The sequence below is a fragment of the Anomalospiza imberbis genome, chromosome 8, assembly GCF_031753505.1.
Source record: "Anomalospiza imberbis isolate Cuckoo-Finch-1a 21T00152 chromosome 8, ASM3175350v1, whole genome shotgun sequence".
NCBI classification, from domain to species: domain Eukaryota; kingdom Metazoa; phylum Chordata; class Aves; order Passeriformes; family Viduidae; genus Anomalospiza; species Anomalospiza imberbis.
Genome location: NC_089688.1, coordinates 35,831,437 through 35,849,598, shown reverse-complemented (window position 1 = coordinate 35,849,598; position 18,162 = coordinate 35,831,437). Strand labels below are relative to the sequence as shown.

Genomic DNA, 18,162 nt, shown 5'->3' with positions numbered 1-18,162 from the left:
ACTCCAGCAGTTTAGGAAGCTAGGTAATTCCATGTAATTTAATATAATATTAGCCCTCAATGATATAAGTATAGAAATACATTTGTACTTAGTATTTTATTCATATTTTGTAGTAGTATTTCATTACTACTGCAATGGTAAAGTTCACATTTTCCCTGTCACTTAAACTAATTAAAATCAACAAACCAACCCTATACAAGGAGGCAAATTATTAAATTATAATCAGAGATCAAATATTAATCAGAATAACTTCCCTGAAATACATTTCTGAAAATAATTTAAAATACTTAGAAGTCAAAAAGAGAAATAATTTTTGGTTTTATTATTTTAGAGAACATATTTCAGTCAATATAGGAGCTAAATAACATGCTTATAATGTCTAAGTATTAGTTTCATCTTTATGGCTTTTACATGTTATATATCCCAGGGTTTCACTCTTAAGGGTGATTGCATCTATGCAGAATAAGCCATCTCTAATATTTACACCTACTACACAGTCAAATAGTTTTAGAAACCTGAAACCTTCTATGCTATTGGCTGGAAGAAGACCCATGAAATATCGGGGCCATAATAATATATTGATTTAAACCAGAACTTGAATAGGAAGAAACCTGATACAAGTACACAAAACAAACACCATGAAGATAGGTAGGTAGGTAGACAGACAGAGTGAGCAGAAACATCCTGAAATACCATGGTATAAAAAAAGCAAAGCAACAGTCAAGAGAATTTTAAAAAATAATGGGGAAATTCAAACCCAATTGTATTAAGGATGCATTTACTGTATGACGCAACCCATGACAACAGTTAAGCGCAACTCTACATTTGGGAGAGTATCCACAGTGCCTATCTTTACGCAGTTGAGGACTTATTTCCCTGCACAGTTAAATGAAGAGAGATGAGACCCTCTAGAATTAAGACTGGCACACAAATTTCACTTACGTATTTCTGGTGTGTGCCTGCGCTGTTAACTTTTACCTGCTGATACCTAATACAAAGATATCTAACCAGGCTCCGGGGGTGAGATGTATGTAATAAAATTAGCTATGTCTGCCTGATTCAAACTTGCCAATGGATCAGCAAAAATTCTGCATCAATAATGCTAAAAAAAAAAAAAAAATCCAGAGAAACTTAAAGCAGTTGCTCAGTTCCTCCTGTAACCACCTTCCTCGGAAAACTATCTGTGAAATTAAGAACAGAAACATATTTTTTCAGAAAAATATTGCTCCAAAACTACCTTCCTATGCAAGGCATTCTGTGGTTCTATTGTATCTCCCCAAGGGGAAAGCTCTTATGGACAATACTTGGAGAGTGAAGAATCTCCAGGCTCCTTTTATATCAGGGTGATTAAGAGGACATCTAAACACCTCAGAACTTGACAGGCAGCAAAACGCAAGTTCCAAGTATTTCTCTTGCTAACCACAAGTGTAACAGTCTGGAGAAGGTAAGCCTTGAAGTTTCTTCGGCCTACAAGGCAACTAACTACCAATGAAGGAAGTGCTCCAAGTATTGATCTCAATGTGGAAAACTACCATGCAATCAAGTATCACATTGCACATTCCCATCATTATAGAAATTACTCTCCCAATATCAGATCTAAAAGGAAACAAAACAACCTTTCAAGGCTGAAGCATGTATCTTGTGTAAAATGAGTTAAATGTCAGTGTTTCAATCCAACATAAGAAACTTGCAGAAATATTGCCTCTTTTGTTTCCCAATCTGTACTATTTTGCATACATAAATTTTTTAAGCCTGAATAAAACATACAGATCAATGTAAAGATGATCACGCATCATCTCTTTCTACAACTGACTTTAGGATTTCCTGTGCTAGAAATTTTGTGCTGCATTGTAACATATTTCTCTTTCAAGATATTTTTCTAGAAGCTCTGAATGGTATGCAAGTTCTCTCATATAGAAATAAATATAGTGGTCAGCTCTTTGACACAAATATCAAGGAAACTTGGAGAAATCCATCTTTATAAAAACGTAACTTAAAATAACTATTCTTACCGAGAATCTCTGTTATTAATCACTAGTTCAAGATTTTGTGCGGATGATGAATCTATCATAGCTGTTTTCTCACTCCCCTGGAAACGAACCTTGAGTGATTTAGGAGCATAAACGGCGTTTTGGATAAATTCAACATATTTTAGCAAAGCTGCTGCAGCTGCAAGACAGTAATACCTTGGAAAGAAACAATCTTTTATGAATGTTGAATACTGCTATAGAAATACGACAAAAGTAGTGCACTACAGAAATAACATTTACACTACTGTGGCTTGGCAACTGCTGCAGTTGATAGCACTGAAAAAGCAGTATATTTCAAATATGCACAAACCCATGTCTAGTGAACATATATTCATGCAAATCAAATATTCATAAATGTTTGAGTCTCTGTACACTTGACAGCCTACACTATATCACTGGTATTGTGAACATATGTATTTCAACAGACACATGCGTTTTGAAGACCCTGGTCACCAAGTATGAACACTTAAAATTGTTGATAGATAGAAAATGCTTGCTGAGGCCAGAAAGAAAGGCCATTACAGCTCTTGAAAGGTATCTTTAAGGAAAGAACGAAAAAGACGAAGTGGAAAGCTGTGAAAACTCAAAAAACCACTCAACTGTAACAGACTTTCTATGTAACAGGCTTTCTATTTACATTTCTACATATATCAGAAACACTGGAGGGCAAAATAAAAAGATCTGTTAATAGTTTTTTAACTTTTGCAACATGACATGGATATATGTAATGAGTACATAAAATGATTTTGTTAAAAACTTATCTGGACGCAGTATGCTTTTCCTTGTTTAAACATACTTCGATTGGACTTCCATGAAAATGGTGCTAAATTCAGATGCACACAATTGTTCTATGTACTCCAAACCCTTTGTTTCATTGAAGTATTTTCTCTGGACAGTTGTAAAAGTCACATTCTGTGAAGACGGGGATGAAAGCAAATAGTTTTAGAAGTTACATCAGAGAGACTTTTGTTTTTCTAGTAATACATGTTTCCAATACATCTATCAACTGATTCTGCAATCTGTCTTCATTGAGGTATTCATTCTAGCTTACTAGCACAAGCAGGTTAATATAACTGGAGGTGTGCAATACACAAGTGATTTATGTGAGAGAAAAAGAGGAGAGAGGTCAGGACGTAGAAGAGCACTCATGAAGAAGCCATCATCTTTGCAGCAATGAAGCAATTCAGGTAGTAATTAATAGTTTTTTTAAAGGTTCTGAGGCTTCAATATGCATAAATCACTTATACTAGTTCATTTTATCCTCTTTTACCTTGACAGTGCTTTTTCCTATTCTATGATACATCAGCCCCATTGATTTATCAGGTTGAGAAAACAAGGGAGAATGCTTGATCTTTTAATTTCCGTATCTTTCCTAGGTTTGGTATTACCCAATGCGACAAATTCAGAACTTTCAGCTTTCATGAGCAATATACCTATCTCTGTAATTATCAGTATTAGAAGTAGCAGCATGGGAGCTGCATTTCATTTATTCACTACCATTCTAAATTTATACCTGAAAATCACAGAAAACAAAATCTTAAGATTTTAAAAGTTGTGTAAAGCTCTTAAATCAACCATCATATAAAAGTGATCAACAAGAACTCTAAAATATTGAATGAAATTCTAGATCTTACCTTGAAATGCTCCATTATCAGACTGAATAATTTTGTTGTATTCCCTGCATCACAGGCAGTGTTTGACATTATTATTTCTAGTGGTGTTAAAATCTTGAGTTTAGTAATAACCTGGACAAAAATTCAAAATAATTCAATTTAAAAAAATATACAATCTCAAATATTTTAGACAATAATGACCAGCAATAACAAAATACAGAACCCTTGTATTTCAGAATCAGCACTAATGTTTGAAAATAGAACAAAGAAACCCATTATACAACATTGTACATTGTACAACTGTAATGCACACCAGTGTTGTACAATACACATTGTACAACATTATACAACGCCTGTTTTAGTAAACAGATTTGATGGGTGTTCATATCCTGAGTCAGAATAACTTACTGTCCTAATAGAGCTTTTGTTTCTTTGAATATTGTAAAGATGCCACAAGCCACATTATTTTCTAGCATGCATAACTACAAAGTAACCCACGAAATAAGATGTTTCACTAATGCCGTTGCTGCATAAACCAGAGATTACTCACCAAATTAATGCAGAATATGCAGTGCTGGCTGTAAATTGAGTGAATTTCATTTCAAACTGAGATGGAGTATTTATGTAACCAACGCCAGAACTATAATTACTCTATCACACACATTTATGAACGTCTGTTCTCACAGTTGTTTTGCCTGGTGAAGAATACTTGCAAGTTCTACTATCATGTATTGCCCAATGCTCTTCAAAATGAGGCATCTCAGTCCCGCAAACAGTGTATTTTGCCGAAAGGCTATTTTTTTTTGAAAAACATTCTTGCCTCTTTAAATCTGAGGCACAATAAGGAAAATAGCAGTCTTTTCAACACTGCACATTTTCTAGAATTTGTTACTTCCACTTCTGAGAAATCTCTTCCACAACCTAGAAATTTTATTTTCCATTAGTCATACGCTTTTGTCAAGAAAGTAAGTTACAATAATTAGGCCATAAAATACCTTGGCATAAGTTGTATTGTCTGCAAATTGTGATAATATCATCTCAGGATTTTTTAAATCTATACTGGCCATTCCTACTTCACCTCTGGCAAGGCCCCTTCCTTCTACTACAGCTACAATAACCGATGCAACAGTATGAGCAGAAACTGCAGATGAGGATGTAACTGTAAAACAGTCATATATATTCAGTTGCAATCAATACAGATTAATTAAAGATTGATCAACAAGCATCACAAATAACAGAATGTTTAAGAACATTAAAGACTGAACTGATAATTAGTCAGACTGTGAAAGAACCAACTTTAAATCCCATTACTTTTGCATTACCAGAGCACATATGATACATATAACATGGCACAAGGCATCATTATGCTGTAACACCATTTTGCTCATATGAAGCCCAGCACGGTGTACCATCAGCTACTAAGTGTTCTGGAGAACTAGTGTTCTATACCTCTAAACATGCCAACACAAAATACATAAAACTTGCATCAAGAAACTTGATAATTATGTTATATAAGATGTCGAACGCATTACAAGCCTAAAAATGAACCCTGATTAGAGATGTGCATGAATTTGGGCTCTTTAGTTACCAAATGATATGTCCACAAATACAATTTGATTTTAGACAACTTGAAAAAAGTCTAAATTCTAACTACACTAATAATTCATATATGACTGCAAAGTAAGTAGTAAGAGGATGCAATACCAATACATCTTCTTAGTACATAAAGTACTATATTCTTGTTCGTGTATTGTTCCTTGGCAGCATCCTCTGTGGTACAAAACAGATTGTGTTTGGAGTTTATTTTAGCATCTTAACACATCACATTCAAAATTAAACTGTTTAATAAAATAACTTCAGAAATATAAGTTGGACTGTTTCCTCTAAGAGCTGCTAATCTTACCCGAATATCCCATAAGAGGAGTACGGCTCCTGCAACCAGATCTACCAGAAGAGAGAGGTGTTTTTCCTATACATGTGCTATTCAGGCCTCGCACAGAAGAAGAACTCGTGAGATTCAACGTGTTAGCATTTTCTACACAAGAACTTTTGTCCCCAAAATATGATTCTGAGGGGAGAGAAATAAGTAAATTATGAAAACAGCCACAACAAATTTTTATTCAGAAAGCAATATACAAAAAACAGCTTACAAAACTTCATTTTTTATTAGCAGAAATAGAGATATCAAAACAAAATATCATTCTATGAAAGCTCTCCAGAGTAAAAAATAAAATAAATCAGACTGCTTTGAAAACAAGCTTGCATTATTATGATTAATTTTTACAGTGAGATTACCTGCAGTGCTAATAAAAAATTATTTATATTGTTGAACAGAAATAATACAGCAGAAGTTGCTTTACTAAGTATCATTTCATATTCTAATGAATTCTAAATTTATGAAAGAATGCTTTAAATCAATTTTATCTCACATTTGCCCATCATTTGAAAAATCATTGTCTAAAACTGCACATGTGTTTATGAAAACCTTTTTTAAAAGCTGATCATTCCTTTTAAATAAAACAGGACAATCAAAGAAAACAAAGAATCACCTGTGAATGACAATCTTTTGAACTTATGAGGATCAACTCTCAGAAATCATACAGTAACCTGAGATGTATTTGTTAACAGCAGTTTCTTTCACACATGTATTTAAGATCTACCGAAGTTTTTTAAGTCCTGCAAAATATCTTTGTCTCAGAACACTTTAAATTTCCAATAAATTATTTAAGTAATTTACTTGTTTTTAATTCTCTTGAGATGACTGAAGATATCCTTAATCTAGTTCAGGTAACTGCTAAGATTTAAAAAATGAATGAAAATATAAACAGCAGATCCACTTAAACTCCAGGTATTATAAAACATGCAAACACAAATGTTTCTGTTTCTTATATTACATTAAAAATTGACATGCAAGACAAAATACTTAAATATTGGTTTTAGATGATCAATTAACTGCATGAGTTTTTATCAAGGCTGGCTGGTAGAAAAATATCTACTGTACTGGGGTTCTGGGGTTTGTTTGGGTTTTTTGGAGGGTGAGGTGGGATTTTCTTTGTGTTTGTTTCGTTGGGAGTTTTTTTAATCTTAAAACTGTGACAAGTGATAAAAATATTAGCTCAGACTCTTTGGCTGGGGACTTTTTTAACAGTGGACACATCAGCATTGCAATGCAAACTGACATTTTTTTAAAATAGCATTCACTTAAATTTTGGCATAAGTTCAGTCAGAATTTTGGCAGAAGAGACTTCCTGTAGAAGGTACCGACTCTGGCTTCCCAGGGAGAAAACAGTAATTTTAAAGACCAGATGAACCAAATGACATACAGGTGTTTCTCAAACACAACATTTAAGTCACGCTCTATTTGAATTAGCATTCTGTGTGGGTTTTTTTTTTTTTTTTTTTTAGGATTCCTCAGTAGTCATATATATTACCCAAACGCATTTTACCGAATTTCCAATTTATACACAATGGAGATACATGTACATCAGAATTCATTGCAACAAGTGTCAAAATAATTTCCAACTCTTTTCATAGTTTCTTTTTGTCTGAAAACAGCACAATTTTAACTTTTTATGCTGCCTGCCAAGATACAGACTTTGATAGTAGATTTTTATAAAGGATGGCAAATAGTACTATTGCATTGTAGGAACACAACATTCTTACCACACATCGAGACCGACAGGCTCTTAAAACTATTTCAAAGTCAAGCATAAAAATAAAAACAAAACCAAAAAACAACAAAACTCCCGAAACAACCAACAAATCAAACACAAATCCGAAACTCATAACCACTGTTTCGGTCCTCTCCTGTAAAGCAAACACTGTGCAGCAATTCAAACACGTTTATTGTTCCCACCAGAGAGCTTAGCTACTACTATTCAAAGAAAATAAGAGCGATTTCTTTAGAAGTGTAAGGAATTATTTCCATTGTTCTGGGCGGCTACATGACCAAGGTCGCTATGAAGGCTAGCTGCTGCTGCCCCATCTCAGTGAGGAGCGCTTTTAACAGCTCTTTCGGAACACAAACCGGGCAAAGACAGCAGAAAGAAACAGATAAAGGCCCGGGCCGAGAACCTACCTCCCCTTTCGGAAACCACCGGCCTCACCGCGCCGTTCCCGGCGGCCCGGCCGGCTGCGAGGCCTTCTCCGCTGGAGCCGCCCGGCCGTGCCCCGCCGCTGGAGGAGCCCCCGGTGCTCTCCGAGCTGTGCGGCGTCTGCAGAAGCCCCAGGGTGTAGCGGGGTGTCTGCTCCGCCCGCCCGCCCACGCCCGGCGTGGAAGAGCCGCGGCCCGTGTAAGACTCCGAGGTGGCTGAGGCGAAGGCCCGCCCGCCCGCGCCCGCCATGGTGCGAGCCCTCAGCACCGCCCGCGGCCCGCGCGGGCCCGCGCCCACCGCCGGCAAGGGCGGCACCCGGCCCGACCCCCCGCACTCGGAGACGGGCCCTGCTGGGGAAAGGCTGTCGAGCTGCAGCTGTAAACGATGCAGCAGTACACAGGGCTGCTGGCCCTGCAGCGGCTTTCATTAGAAATACGCAAGGAAAGTGCTTGCTCTGCTCTTTAAAGCAGGAGTACTGCATTTCAACATAATTTACCCCGCATTAATTCCTCACCATACTGACTTTAGCAGGAGTTTCAGCAGTGTTTTCTTCCTGCTCTTGGAGTTTGGATACAAAAAGATCCCCGAAATAACCACAATGGCTAGTTTACCTCTGTAGTTGTCCTAAACACCTGCTTGTAAGATTGTTTTGGAACACTAACACTGCTTTGTGTATTAGCATCACGTAACACACACCACTAAAATGTTTCAATTTACATTTTGACTAGGTACAATTTTGTCTCTGGCACTAAATACACCTGCATTATGAAACACTCCACATACTCACACCTTTTTTAACCTATAATCTTATAAGATCTCTAGAAATCACAGCTGACTTAGGACATTACATTGATCAAACTTTCATCAGAGAACTCAATATTAACAGGATTTCTATCTAAAGTGAAATGTTCTACACTGCTATGCAATATCACCCACATATTAATTCCCAGGCTATCTCAGTCTGTAAGAAACTAGAAACTCTGAAGACGATTCCATTTTGTCTACAGAACATGGAAAAATAACAACTTTCTAGCTACTAAACAGTGTTTTCCTGAATGAAAACAAGTGCACTTGCAAAGAAAACCGTAATGAAATAAAAATTCCTTTAAAATTGTTGGTTAACCTTTACAGTTACATAAAACCTGATCAGTGCTCTCATTCCCTCACACTCAAAACAAAGCCTTTTTTGTAAGGCTTTTTATTGTAACTTTTTTCCCAAACCTTGAAAGATAAACTTCCAGGATTTGACCAAAGAATTCATCAGGCAAGTGGGCAGTTAAAAGGAGTAGAGTTTTTACCTTAACTAAAAGCCTGTAGGCCTTCAAAATTCATTAGAAGTGCTTCAGCATTCAAATTCACATTTTGTTTTTGAAATCCATGACAAGTAAAGGTCTATCAAATATTGACTTTGTCCAGTTCCAGCTTACTCTCTACTAACACAGCTAAAAGAACCCAGATATTGAGCCCCACCTGTAAAAGGCAAGGCACATTCAAGATCCAGCCACTCCACCACCATACCAACTACTGCTCCCCGAAGGCCAGAGCCTGGCACCCTCAAAAGACAAAGATAACTGTGCCTGCTGTCTACAACCCAGAGATGAACCGTGTGGTCTTTGCCAAAAGTATCTAGACACCCCGAGGCTGTGCTACCCTGTCTTTAGTATTGCCACACCCCTGGGCAGGGTAGCTCCGACCGTGACAAAGACACCCAACTCTGCAAGAACTGTGACTGTGAGATGCGATAAGCGCACAAGCAACAACGACTTCCATAGGGAATATGGCACCCACCAGCAGAGAGGTCCAACAGTGCCATGAGAATGAGATGCTCTACAGCAGCCCCGGAAAGTGGTGGCTGCTGCGGCCATCAGCGGAGATGTGGATGAGAGCCATCAAAAGCAGAATGATGGATGAGTAAGAAGACAAGCTTTAAGACAAAAGACTGTTATGGACGTGGGGATGCAATCCCTGGAAACAACTCTGTCAAAAAAAAAAAAAACCTCACCAAAATGGAACTGAAGGAGCCACCTGGCTCACCACTGTGAGGTATGACTGCTCAGAAGCATCTACAACATGATAGACACCAGACAGATCCACACCTTAAGCTGGAATTGCAAGACAAGAAAGGCTCGACAAGCACTAAGCTGATGTGGCAATGCACTTCTGACTCTCAGGAGGGCTACCAAGGTGCCTAGTGATCACTAAGCTACGGAGACATCAAGACCCAAGGAAGGTACAGTGTACAAAGCAGAAGACAGACCAACAGTTTATACAACACAGACACATGCTGGAACTGCTTTCCTTGACACAGTTCTCACATTGTGCTGAGAATTAACCTGCTCCCTTGACCTGCCCCAAGGGAACTGCTCCTGAACAGCTCTCTCCCCTACACTGACTTTAAACCCCTCCTTGCAATTCCCAACTTTGCCCCCTCCCCCAGAGACATCCCCCCCTCAGCATCCTTCCCTCACCTTCACTTTGGAGGAATGGGGTTCTTAAGCCATTTTCCTTGCTACTAACCAGGAAGCCCAGGCAGGGGAGCCTCAGTAACACTGCCCTGCCCTGGGGCCCACCCGCTGCTGGGTGTCCATGCACCCAGGGCTGAGGGCACACACTGACCATGGCTGTGACAGCACCATGGCCCTCACAACCAGGCCAAGACCCCCTTGTAGCCTCTGCATTGCGACCCTCTGGTGCCAATCTGAGCTCTCCTGCCGTGCCACCTTCAGCGAACAGGAGCCATCCACACCTGCCGAGGTGTCTCACTTGCCTCACCCATGTCCAGTGGCCTTTAGCATTTCTCAGAGGGGAGATGCCCCTGTGACCAGAGAAAGGGGTGCAGAAGCACCGGATCCCAAGCGCGGTGCGTCCGCCACCCATGCCAGGACAGCAATGGAGAGCAGCTGGCAGGAAAGGAAATAGTGCCCTGATGGGGTGGTAGCACACTGGGACCCCCTAGCTGAGAGGGGGATGTCCTGCAGCCAGCGGGAAGCTCTGGTTGCCAGCCATGTGGCAGGGCTGCAGTGCACCACAGGAAGTGCTCATGGAGGTGGAGAGCTTCATTCTGGACAAGCCATCATCGAAATGCTGTTGGAGTAAGTTTATATAAAACCAAAGAAAAATAAACCTTTGCTACAAATAAGTAACAAAATTAATGTAGCAGACAATTATGTTATTTATCTACAATAGTCAACAATACAAAGAATTAGATATAAAAAGTTTCTTGGTCAAAAGTTTAGTATACATTTGGATCATCTGTCCCATCTCAAGACTGATCAAATACAAAGAAATTAAGCATAAAGCCTTCTGGCCCTCAAGAGATGCCATGATCCTAAGACTGAAGAAAAAAATCCTCAAAACCAAAACTACTGAGTCTGTTCTCCAGAACAGATACTTGAATAAAACAAAACTTAGGAAAAAAAAAATTAAGCTCCACCACCCAACGTATTTGCTACAGGGAGCACTGGGATAAAAAAGGAATGTAGTTGATACCAAAATCCTTCCTTATGTTACCTATATGATTTGGAAAAATCTGTCTTTGGGAGAAGTGAGGTCAGTTTGCAGATACTGTGTAAGGAAACTGAAAGAGGGGGAGGGGGAGAATTGTCATTGATGGGATCATTTTGTATTCATTATACTGCAAAATGACCAAGGACAATGTTTCTGATGATGAAAAACAAACTCCTTCACCAGAGATTATCCTGAAGCCTGAACAACTTCAGGAAATAATTATACCCTGGGTTTTCTCCCCAGTATTTTCAGTTGGCATTTCTCTGAGGGAGAGGGAGGCTTTCATGAAGGTACTTCATGCTCCCATGCTCTGAAAAGTCAGAAACAACGTGATTGTCCCCCCTCAGCAACCACTTCGTAGTTAAGAGTCCTTCAATTCCCACTGGTCCGCGTGCATGGATACGTGAAGTACTAATTCCCACTTCAGCACCTGTAGGAAACACCCAAAATAAAGGTAGTTAATCCTCTGATGATGTTCACTTCATACTAAATGTTTTTGTACTTCAAAGTAAAAAAGCTGCCTGCCTTTCAGGGACCTGCCATTCTCTGCTCCTCTCCAAATAGCAGTTCCATTTCCCTGAGAGAGAAGCTCGAGGAGATTAACTATTACATTATAAATTGTAATGTTTATACTTCTGTCTACTACAGTTACTTTCAGAAAGAAAGATGCAAGAGACAGAGAGAGGTATCTCTTACATTGCTCTTAGACTGATCTAAAATCATAATCCTTGAAAAAAGATAAAAAGCTAAACTAGTCAAGATTATGATCTTACATCCTTTTTTATCACATTGAGGCGATATTGGAAGACCTTAAATAGAATTTTTCAGTCACATGGAACACTGTTCCAGCTAACACAGTAATAGCGTGTAGTGGAGACTTCTGATTTTCTACCTCATCAAGGAATGTTTCCCTTATCTTCTGCAATTTACGGAATTCACAGTAGGTGCACCTGTTTAATCAGTTGATACTCAGTTAAGTTCCTACCCTTCATTCCTTAACACTACAGGACTCGCACACTGGACAGCATCTCAATCTGCCCAGCAGGACTGAAGCATTGCATTCTTTACAGCATCATTAGAAAGAGAAACAAAAGGAAAGCTGTTCAGCAGTTTCACATCTTGTATTGCATTGTTCTATCACTATATGCACGCAGCATACTTTATTGCAATTGAATAGAGCTTCAAAGGATCCAAAATATCTTTGTAGATGAAATTTCTAGGCTTCAATTTTTCGTACAGTACCTTTCCTGAAAACCTTTTATTAGACAGTAAGATAAGAGACTAATCCTATCTTTCAAGATTCATACTGCCACACTTTTCACACACCACAAAATTCTGCAGTCACAACCCTAGAGTATCTTCCCTCTTACCAAGTCCAAACCTATAGCCATCAGAGAATCGGGTACTGGCATTCCAGAAAACACAAGCGCTGTCCACATGCTGGAGGAAGAACTCTGCTGTTTTCTCTAGGAAAGAGGCAGAGAAAAATAAAATCCATTACATACAGAATGATCATGTATTCCAATAAAAACTGCATAAAACAGTGAACATATGTAACAATACAACTTTCATGTGCAACCTTATCAGACAGTACTTAAACAGCCTGGGCTAAGCCATGTTCATTTTTACCTTCCTCCCAGTATGCTTATCAAGTAGACACAACTGCAAATCTCAGAATAAGCTCACAAAGAATAGAAGCAAGCAAAGAGATGTCCAATTCTAACTCCATTCAGTTTAGTCTAAGAGATTTAGTTGCATGACCAAGGAGAAAGAACAGCTGCCCCAAACAGCATTTGTCATTCAACTGAGACAGTTAAGCTACAGTCAGCTCTCCATTAGTTTCAAACATAGAATTGTTCCAAATACTGAGAAATCCTAAACTCAACTGATATTGCAAGTACTCTTTGAGAACTACCATGCAGAAATTCCACATACAAGTGTGTGAATTTGGAAGTCAGTAGCCCTTAGCAACAAGACAGGCATTCAAGAGCAACTCTACTTGTAGTATAAATCACTAGCTCACCAGGTCCTGTGGCAGTGGTTATGGTATATCAAATGCATGCCTTTTAGTGACAAGCATTTAAGCTCAGCAAGAAGTACAGAAACAGAAGCCTACTTGACTCACACTGGCCAGCTGCAGATCAACATGACCTTAACTGCAGCTGATTCTCAGAAATTCTGGGCTTGGTTTGGTTGGAGGATCAACCTTTGTCTTGGCACAGCTCTAGTAAGGTTTTGAACTGGCACAGACCAAGAGATGAACTACTACAATGAAGTTAGCTGCACTAACACCAGGAATTTACAGTCAAACCAAAACAGCAGCTTAAAGAAGGAGCCAGGTCACTAACCATTCTCTGTGATAATAACATCCGTATGGGAACTTCCATACTTGTGGATATGTTCAACAGCCTCTTGAACGCTGTCCACCACCTCAATGCAGCACTCCAGGTCCCCATATTCTGTGCGCAGCGATTTGACTTCTGAAGGACTGAATGTCAAGTAAGATGCAAACTTTGGGCCAGCATGAATCTTCACCTGCAACACCAGAAACATTTTGTTTGTGGCTACTGATCATACCAGAGCCTTTCAGGTGAAAGTGTAGCTTCTTGTACTCAATATGGGACAGATAACAGTCTTGTACTCAATATGGGATAGATAACAGTCCCTGCGGTGCTATGTTTTGGACTTCTGACTAAAACAGTGTTAAAAACACACCAATGTTTTGGCTGTTGCTGAACAGAGCTTGCACAACATCAAGGTTCTCTCTTCCCCTCTGTTCCAACTCTATGCCCCTAGCACGAAGATTGGGAGTGTGCGGGAATTTGGGAGGGGACACAGCCAACAGCTGACCAGAACCGACCAAAGGGGTGTTCCATACAGTATAGTGTCATGTGCAGCGATACAAACTGAGGGGAGGGGGTTTTTGAAGAAGGTAGGCATTGCCCAAGAGACTGGCTAGGCATTGTTTTTTTGTGGCAGACAGCAAGTAATTACCTTTGCCTTGTGGGTGTTGCTGGTGGGTTTTTAGTTTTGTTTTGGGGTTTACTTTTTTATTGGGTTATTTCCTCCTTTTTGTCTCCTTTCTTATTCCTCTTTCCTTCACTTATCAAGCTATCTTTTAACCTACAAACTTCTTTGGTTTTGTTCTAATTTTCTCCTCTTGTCCCACTTGGAGCAGGGGAAAGCAAGCAGGCAACTGGATGGTGCTTAGCCACTGAGTGGAGTTAATTCATAACATGCATGCAAGTGTAAGAAAAATACACCTGCACTTTGGGAAACTTGGCACATAGGTGAATTAGCTACAAGGTACAATAACTGACATGCTAGGTTGGCTACCTACCATGACAAGCTCTAATTCAGGACTCATTTGAAATTACTTAAAGCAATTGCATCACTTAGTCACCAGGAAGAAAAGGCCAGTACTGCACTGCTAGGAAAACAGCTAAAATACTGATACCAGCCTTCGTTTTAAGACAGCAACTGCAAGGCATAGAATAACGAAAGGAATGCTTCCAAGTTTGCACCTACAGAAGTCTTAAGATCTTGAATTACTTTTATCCTTTTACTCTATAAATTGATACCAGCCATCTCTGAAGCACATCTCAGACACAAAGGAGTTACTGGGTCCAAAACCGAAAAAACTCACACAGATATTTTTCATTTGTTATAAAGAAAATTTTAACACATTATCAACCTCTGCCAAAACACCTAAACAATAAGAGATAATTTAGAACAGATAGAGCACAGAAATTTCATGCAGATGTATTTCCATTCAAACACGAAATTTTGACAAGACAAGCATAAATGGGAAATAAGGCATAATTCTACTAAATGTGAAGGCTTTAAAGACAATATCTGTAAACCAGCATTTTCTTGTACAACTATAAATTACTTTAATTGCATAATCCTGGCCAATATTTCTTGTTGTCAGGTTAGATTAGACAGAGGTAATATCCTCCCCATTGTATAAGGAGATGGGTTAGGGTTGTGGAGGAAATGCACTGGTACACATATTCTTCCCATTCAAAATACAAACATCTACCCTGCAGTCTACCCTTTACAAGAAACAACTAAACAAGACATTAAAAAGCCCCAAACACTGAGAACTTGCTCCTTGACTACCTACCGGTTTCTTTTACTATAACCCTTGCAACAGCATCAAAACGTATGACCTCTCTATCTTGCATTAATCACCGCCTGTGCACTCTATTTGTCAAATACACAGCGCTGTGTGAAAACCCTTGATTTATGTGCAATTCCTACTACTTTTCATGGATACTTCTTCCTGATGTATCTCTGCTACCTTTACTGAAAAAACATTGCTTGTGTCTAGACAACTAATTAGTATGCTGGCCTTTTGATATCCTTTGACATACCAGGAGGGAATACGGGTGGAAACAAAGGACATCCAAGAGGAAAATTAAAAAAAACACATGTATGAAGCAAATTCCAAAAGGATAAAAACGGATGGAAATTCACTTGGGTAAGAAGCTAAATTAATAGATTCAGGAAGACAAGGCTTTGCATCTGACTGAATTTGAAAAGGTAGAGAAAGATTTTGTATATGCTTTTATGGCAGAAGATTATTTTTGCTATATATAAGGAAGTATATAGAAAAGGTAACCCAGTAATAACCTGCAGCTGTCCTGAATAAGCTGTTTTCAGATCATTTCTACAGAAACACTTGATGCTGTGTGGAGAAGCAATGTTCACTGACATGTACAAAGACACATATGGGTAACTAAAATGTTATGCCATGCAAACAGGGCTACACCAGCCCAACCAAATGCTTCTAAAGTTTTAGAAAAAAAAACAGACAAAAACCACAAAACAAAACACAAATATGAGTGACTAACCTGTTCTACTCTCAACATGTCTATGATCTGATCAAACAACGGGGTTCTCAGCAAGTCTCGATGAATTAAGAGAGTTTCCAGAGCATTACAGGCAGCAGGATATTCACACTTTGAGTCTCTGACTGAGGTTTAAGAGTACATAATTGGTTACATAACTTTTACAATGAAGATTTTTGGATAATAAATAAATTATAAATTACCACAACTACATTGCATACTCCAAAGTTCAATTACGAGATTGAGATTCAAGTCACTCTCCCACAGCTTACTTATTCGTGTGACCTTCTCAACACTGGCATCCGTGTCAACATAAACATGACAGATCCCTTCACTGTGACCCATCACTGGGATTCCCTTAGCAGCTTTCTGGATATTCCTGACTAGCTGTGATGAACCACGTGGAATGATGAGATCTATCAGCTTATCCAAACGGCAGAGATCTTCTACTTCCTCTCTTGTGTTCACCTGTGGTAGTTGCAATACAAAGAGCTTACAATTTTAACTCTCAGGTTTTGCCCACACTTTTTGTACATACTATAGCAAAGAAATAGTTGATTTAACTCTAGGCACTTACCAGTTGCACTGCATCTCTGACTCCATGAATAGAGAGGGCTTCTTGTGTCAGATGATGAAGGATTTGATTGCTATGTGCTGCCTCTTTCCCTCCTTTAAGTAGTAAGCCATTTCCACTGGCTACAGCCAAAGCAGACACCTGTCAAAGGAGTTTATTATTGGGACCAAAAAAAAAAAAAAAAAAAAAACCAAAACAAAAAAAAACCCACCCAAAACAAAACAAAACCCCTTAAATACATTCTGGTTCTTTTGTCAGAAAACCACCCACAGAATAAAACCAGGATTTTTTTGTTCAGTTGATTTACTCAATATTAATCTACATTTTTCCTTTCATGGCTCTGAAAAATCATTACAAGCAGCAGCACATTTAACTCCAGAAATTAAATGTGGTAATTTCAAACTTGAGTTTTCAGGGTACTATTGCAATGGAGAGACTACAGTGAACAAGACAGAAGAAACTATGGACATAGGGCTTCATATGAATTGCAGAGCTGTGTGGGCAATTACCCCAAGGAGAGTAATTTTAGCAGCAAGAACTCTTGTCCCTAACCATTCCAGCAGAGAGCGGCAAATAAGCTCTTCCTAAGAACAGGAAAAACATTTTCATTATGTTGTCTAAAACAGCAGTCATAAGCAGACAACACTTGCTCTAAGCGTGGAGAAAAAAAAAAATGAGACAATAGGCCCACCATCATCTTTTTTTCCATGTTTATTACCAGAAGAAACTGAGAGATACTGCTGCCCTTCTGTTTAAGGTGTTAGATTTCACCCATTTAAGTCCAGCAATGCAAGAGGTTTTTGTCCCTTTCTACCTCGGAGTACATCAGATGTAATAAAGCTCTTTTTCAAACCTTATTTTACTTTTGTATTCTTTTTTGTATTTCTCATCCCAGCTTCATTCACTATGGCCTCACTAGTTGTCCACATACTTAAAAAAAAGTTTAAAAGCATGCACTCCTTTGGAAAACAAAATCACCTCCACTCCAGAGGTGAGTTTATTCTCTTTAGAATAAACAAACTCAGTATTTTAAGTTATTTTGCTGTATTACTGTCTTCTGGGAAAGATTATATGTATCATTATCATCACCTGTCTATCTAATCACCAAACGTACATTCATTACAGTATCTATTGTATATTGGTGAGATGCTGATCCCAAAATTAGCCAGGCTCACATCTAATAGGAAGTGAGCTTGGTGGCACACTTTAGATCCTGATTCATAAAATAACCAGCCAGATACATCTTTTCCTATCTAGTATCAAATAGGTAATAATAATCAAAATGCTTGATATTCTATCTCATTTGAAAAGAATATTGAATACAAGAAACACATTAGAAAAACACACTGAAGTGTAACCATCTGGGAAGTCTGCCTTACATAATTATCATGTGTCTTTTTAACTTATATAATTAGACATTAAAAAGCCATCTGATTGTATTGCAAAAGTACCTTCTATCTGCTCCTCCAGATCAGTATCACAAAAGGAAAC

At 38.6% G+C, this 18,162-nt stretch overlaps 1 protein-coding gene across 15 annotated transcripts in view; it reads right to left on the bottom strand.

Annotated features, from left to right (window-relative positions):
* The window catches only part of ALDH18A1 (aldehyde dehydrogenase 18 family member A1), a 49,000-nt gene that overhangs the window by 14,851 nt on the left and 15,987 nt on the right, over positions 1-18,162 (bottom strand). For 11 of the 15 annotated variants that reach the window (XR_011001602.1, XR_011001605.1, XR_011001603.1 and 8 more), the window contains exons 12-21: positions 16,675-16,812; positions 16,370-16,565; positions 16,101-16,222; positions 13,593-13,779; positions 12,615-12,710; positions 5,547-5,711; positions 4,639-4,802; positions 3,665-3,775; positions 2,827-2,942; positions 2,013-2,186 (exon numbers count right to left, since the gene is read on the bottom strand). Coding sequence is in view for 10 of the 15 variants with exons in the window: in XM_068198406.1 (XP_068054507.1) it covers positions 2,013-2,186; positions 2,827-2,942; positions 3,665-3,775; positions 4,639-4,802; positions 5,547-5,711; positions 12,615-12,710; positions 13,593-13,779; positions 16,101-16,222; positions 16,370-16,565; positions 16,675-16,812 (1,469 nt within the window). In the remaining 5 variants the exon portion in view is untranslated. Of the gene's footprint in view, positions 1-2,012; positions 2,187-2,826; positions 2,943-3,664; positions 3,776-4,638; positions 4,803-5,546; positions 5,712-7,721; positions 8,016-10,819; positions 11,675-12,614; positions 12,711-13,592; positions 13,780-16,100; positions 16,223-16,369; positions 16,566-16,674; positions 16,813-18,162 lie in introns of those variants that run through there. The other 4 variants (XM_068198412.1, XM_068198413.1, XM_068198407.1 and 1 more) reach the window with 3 other exon arrangements.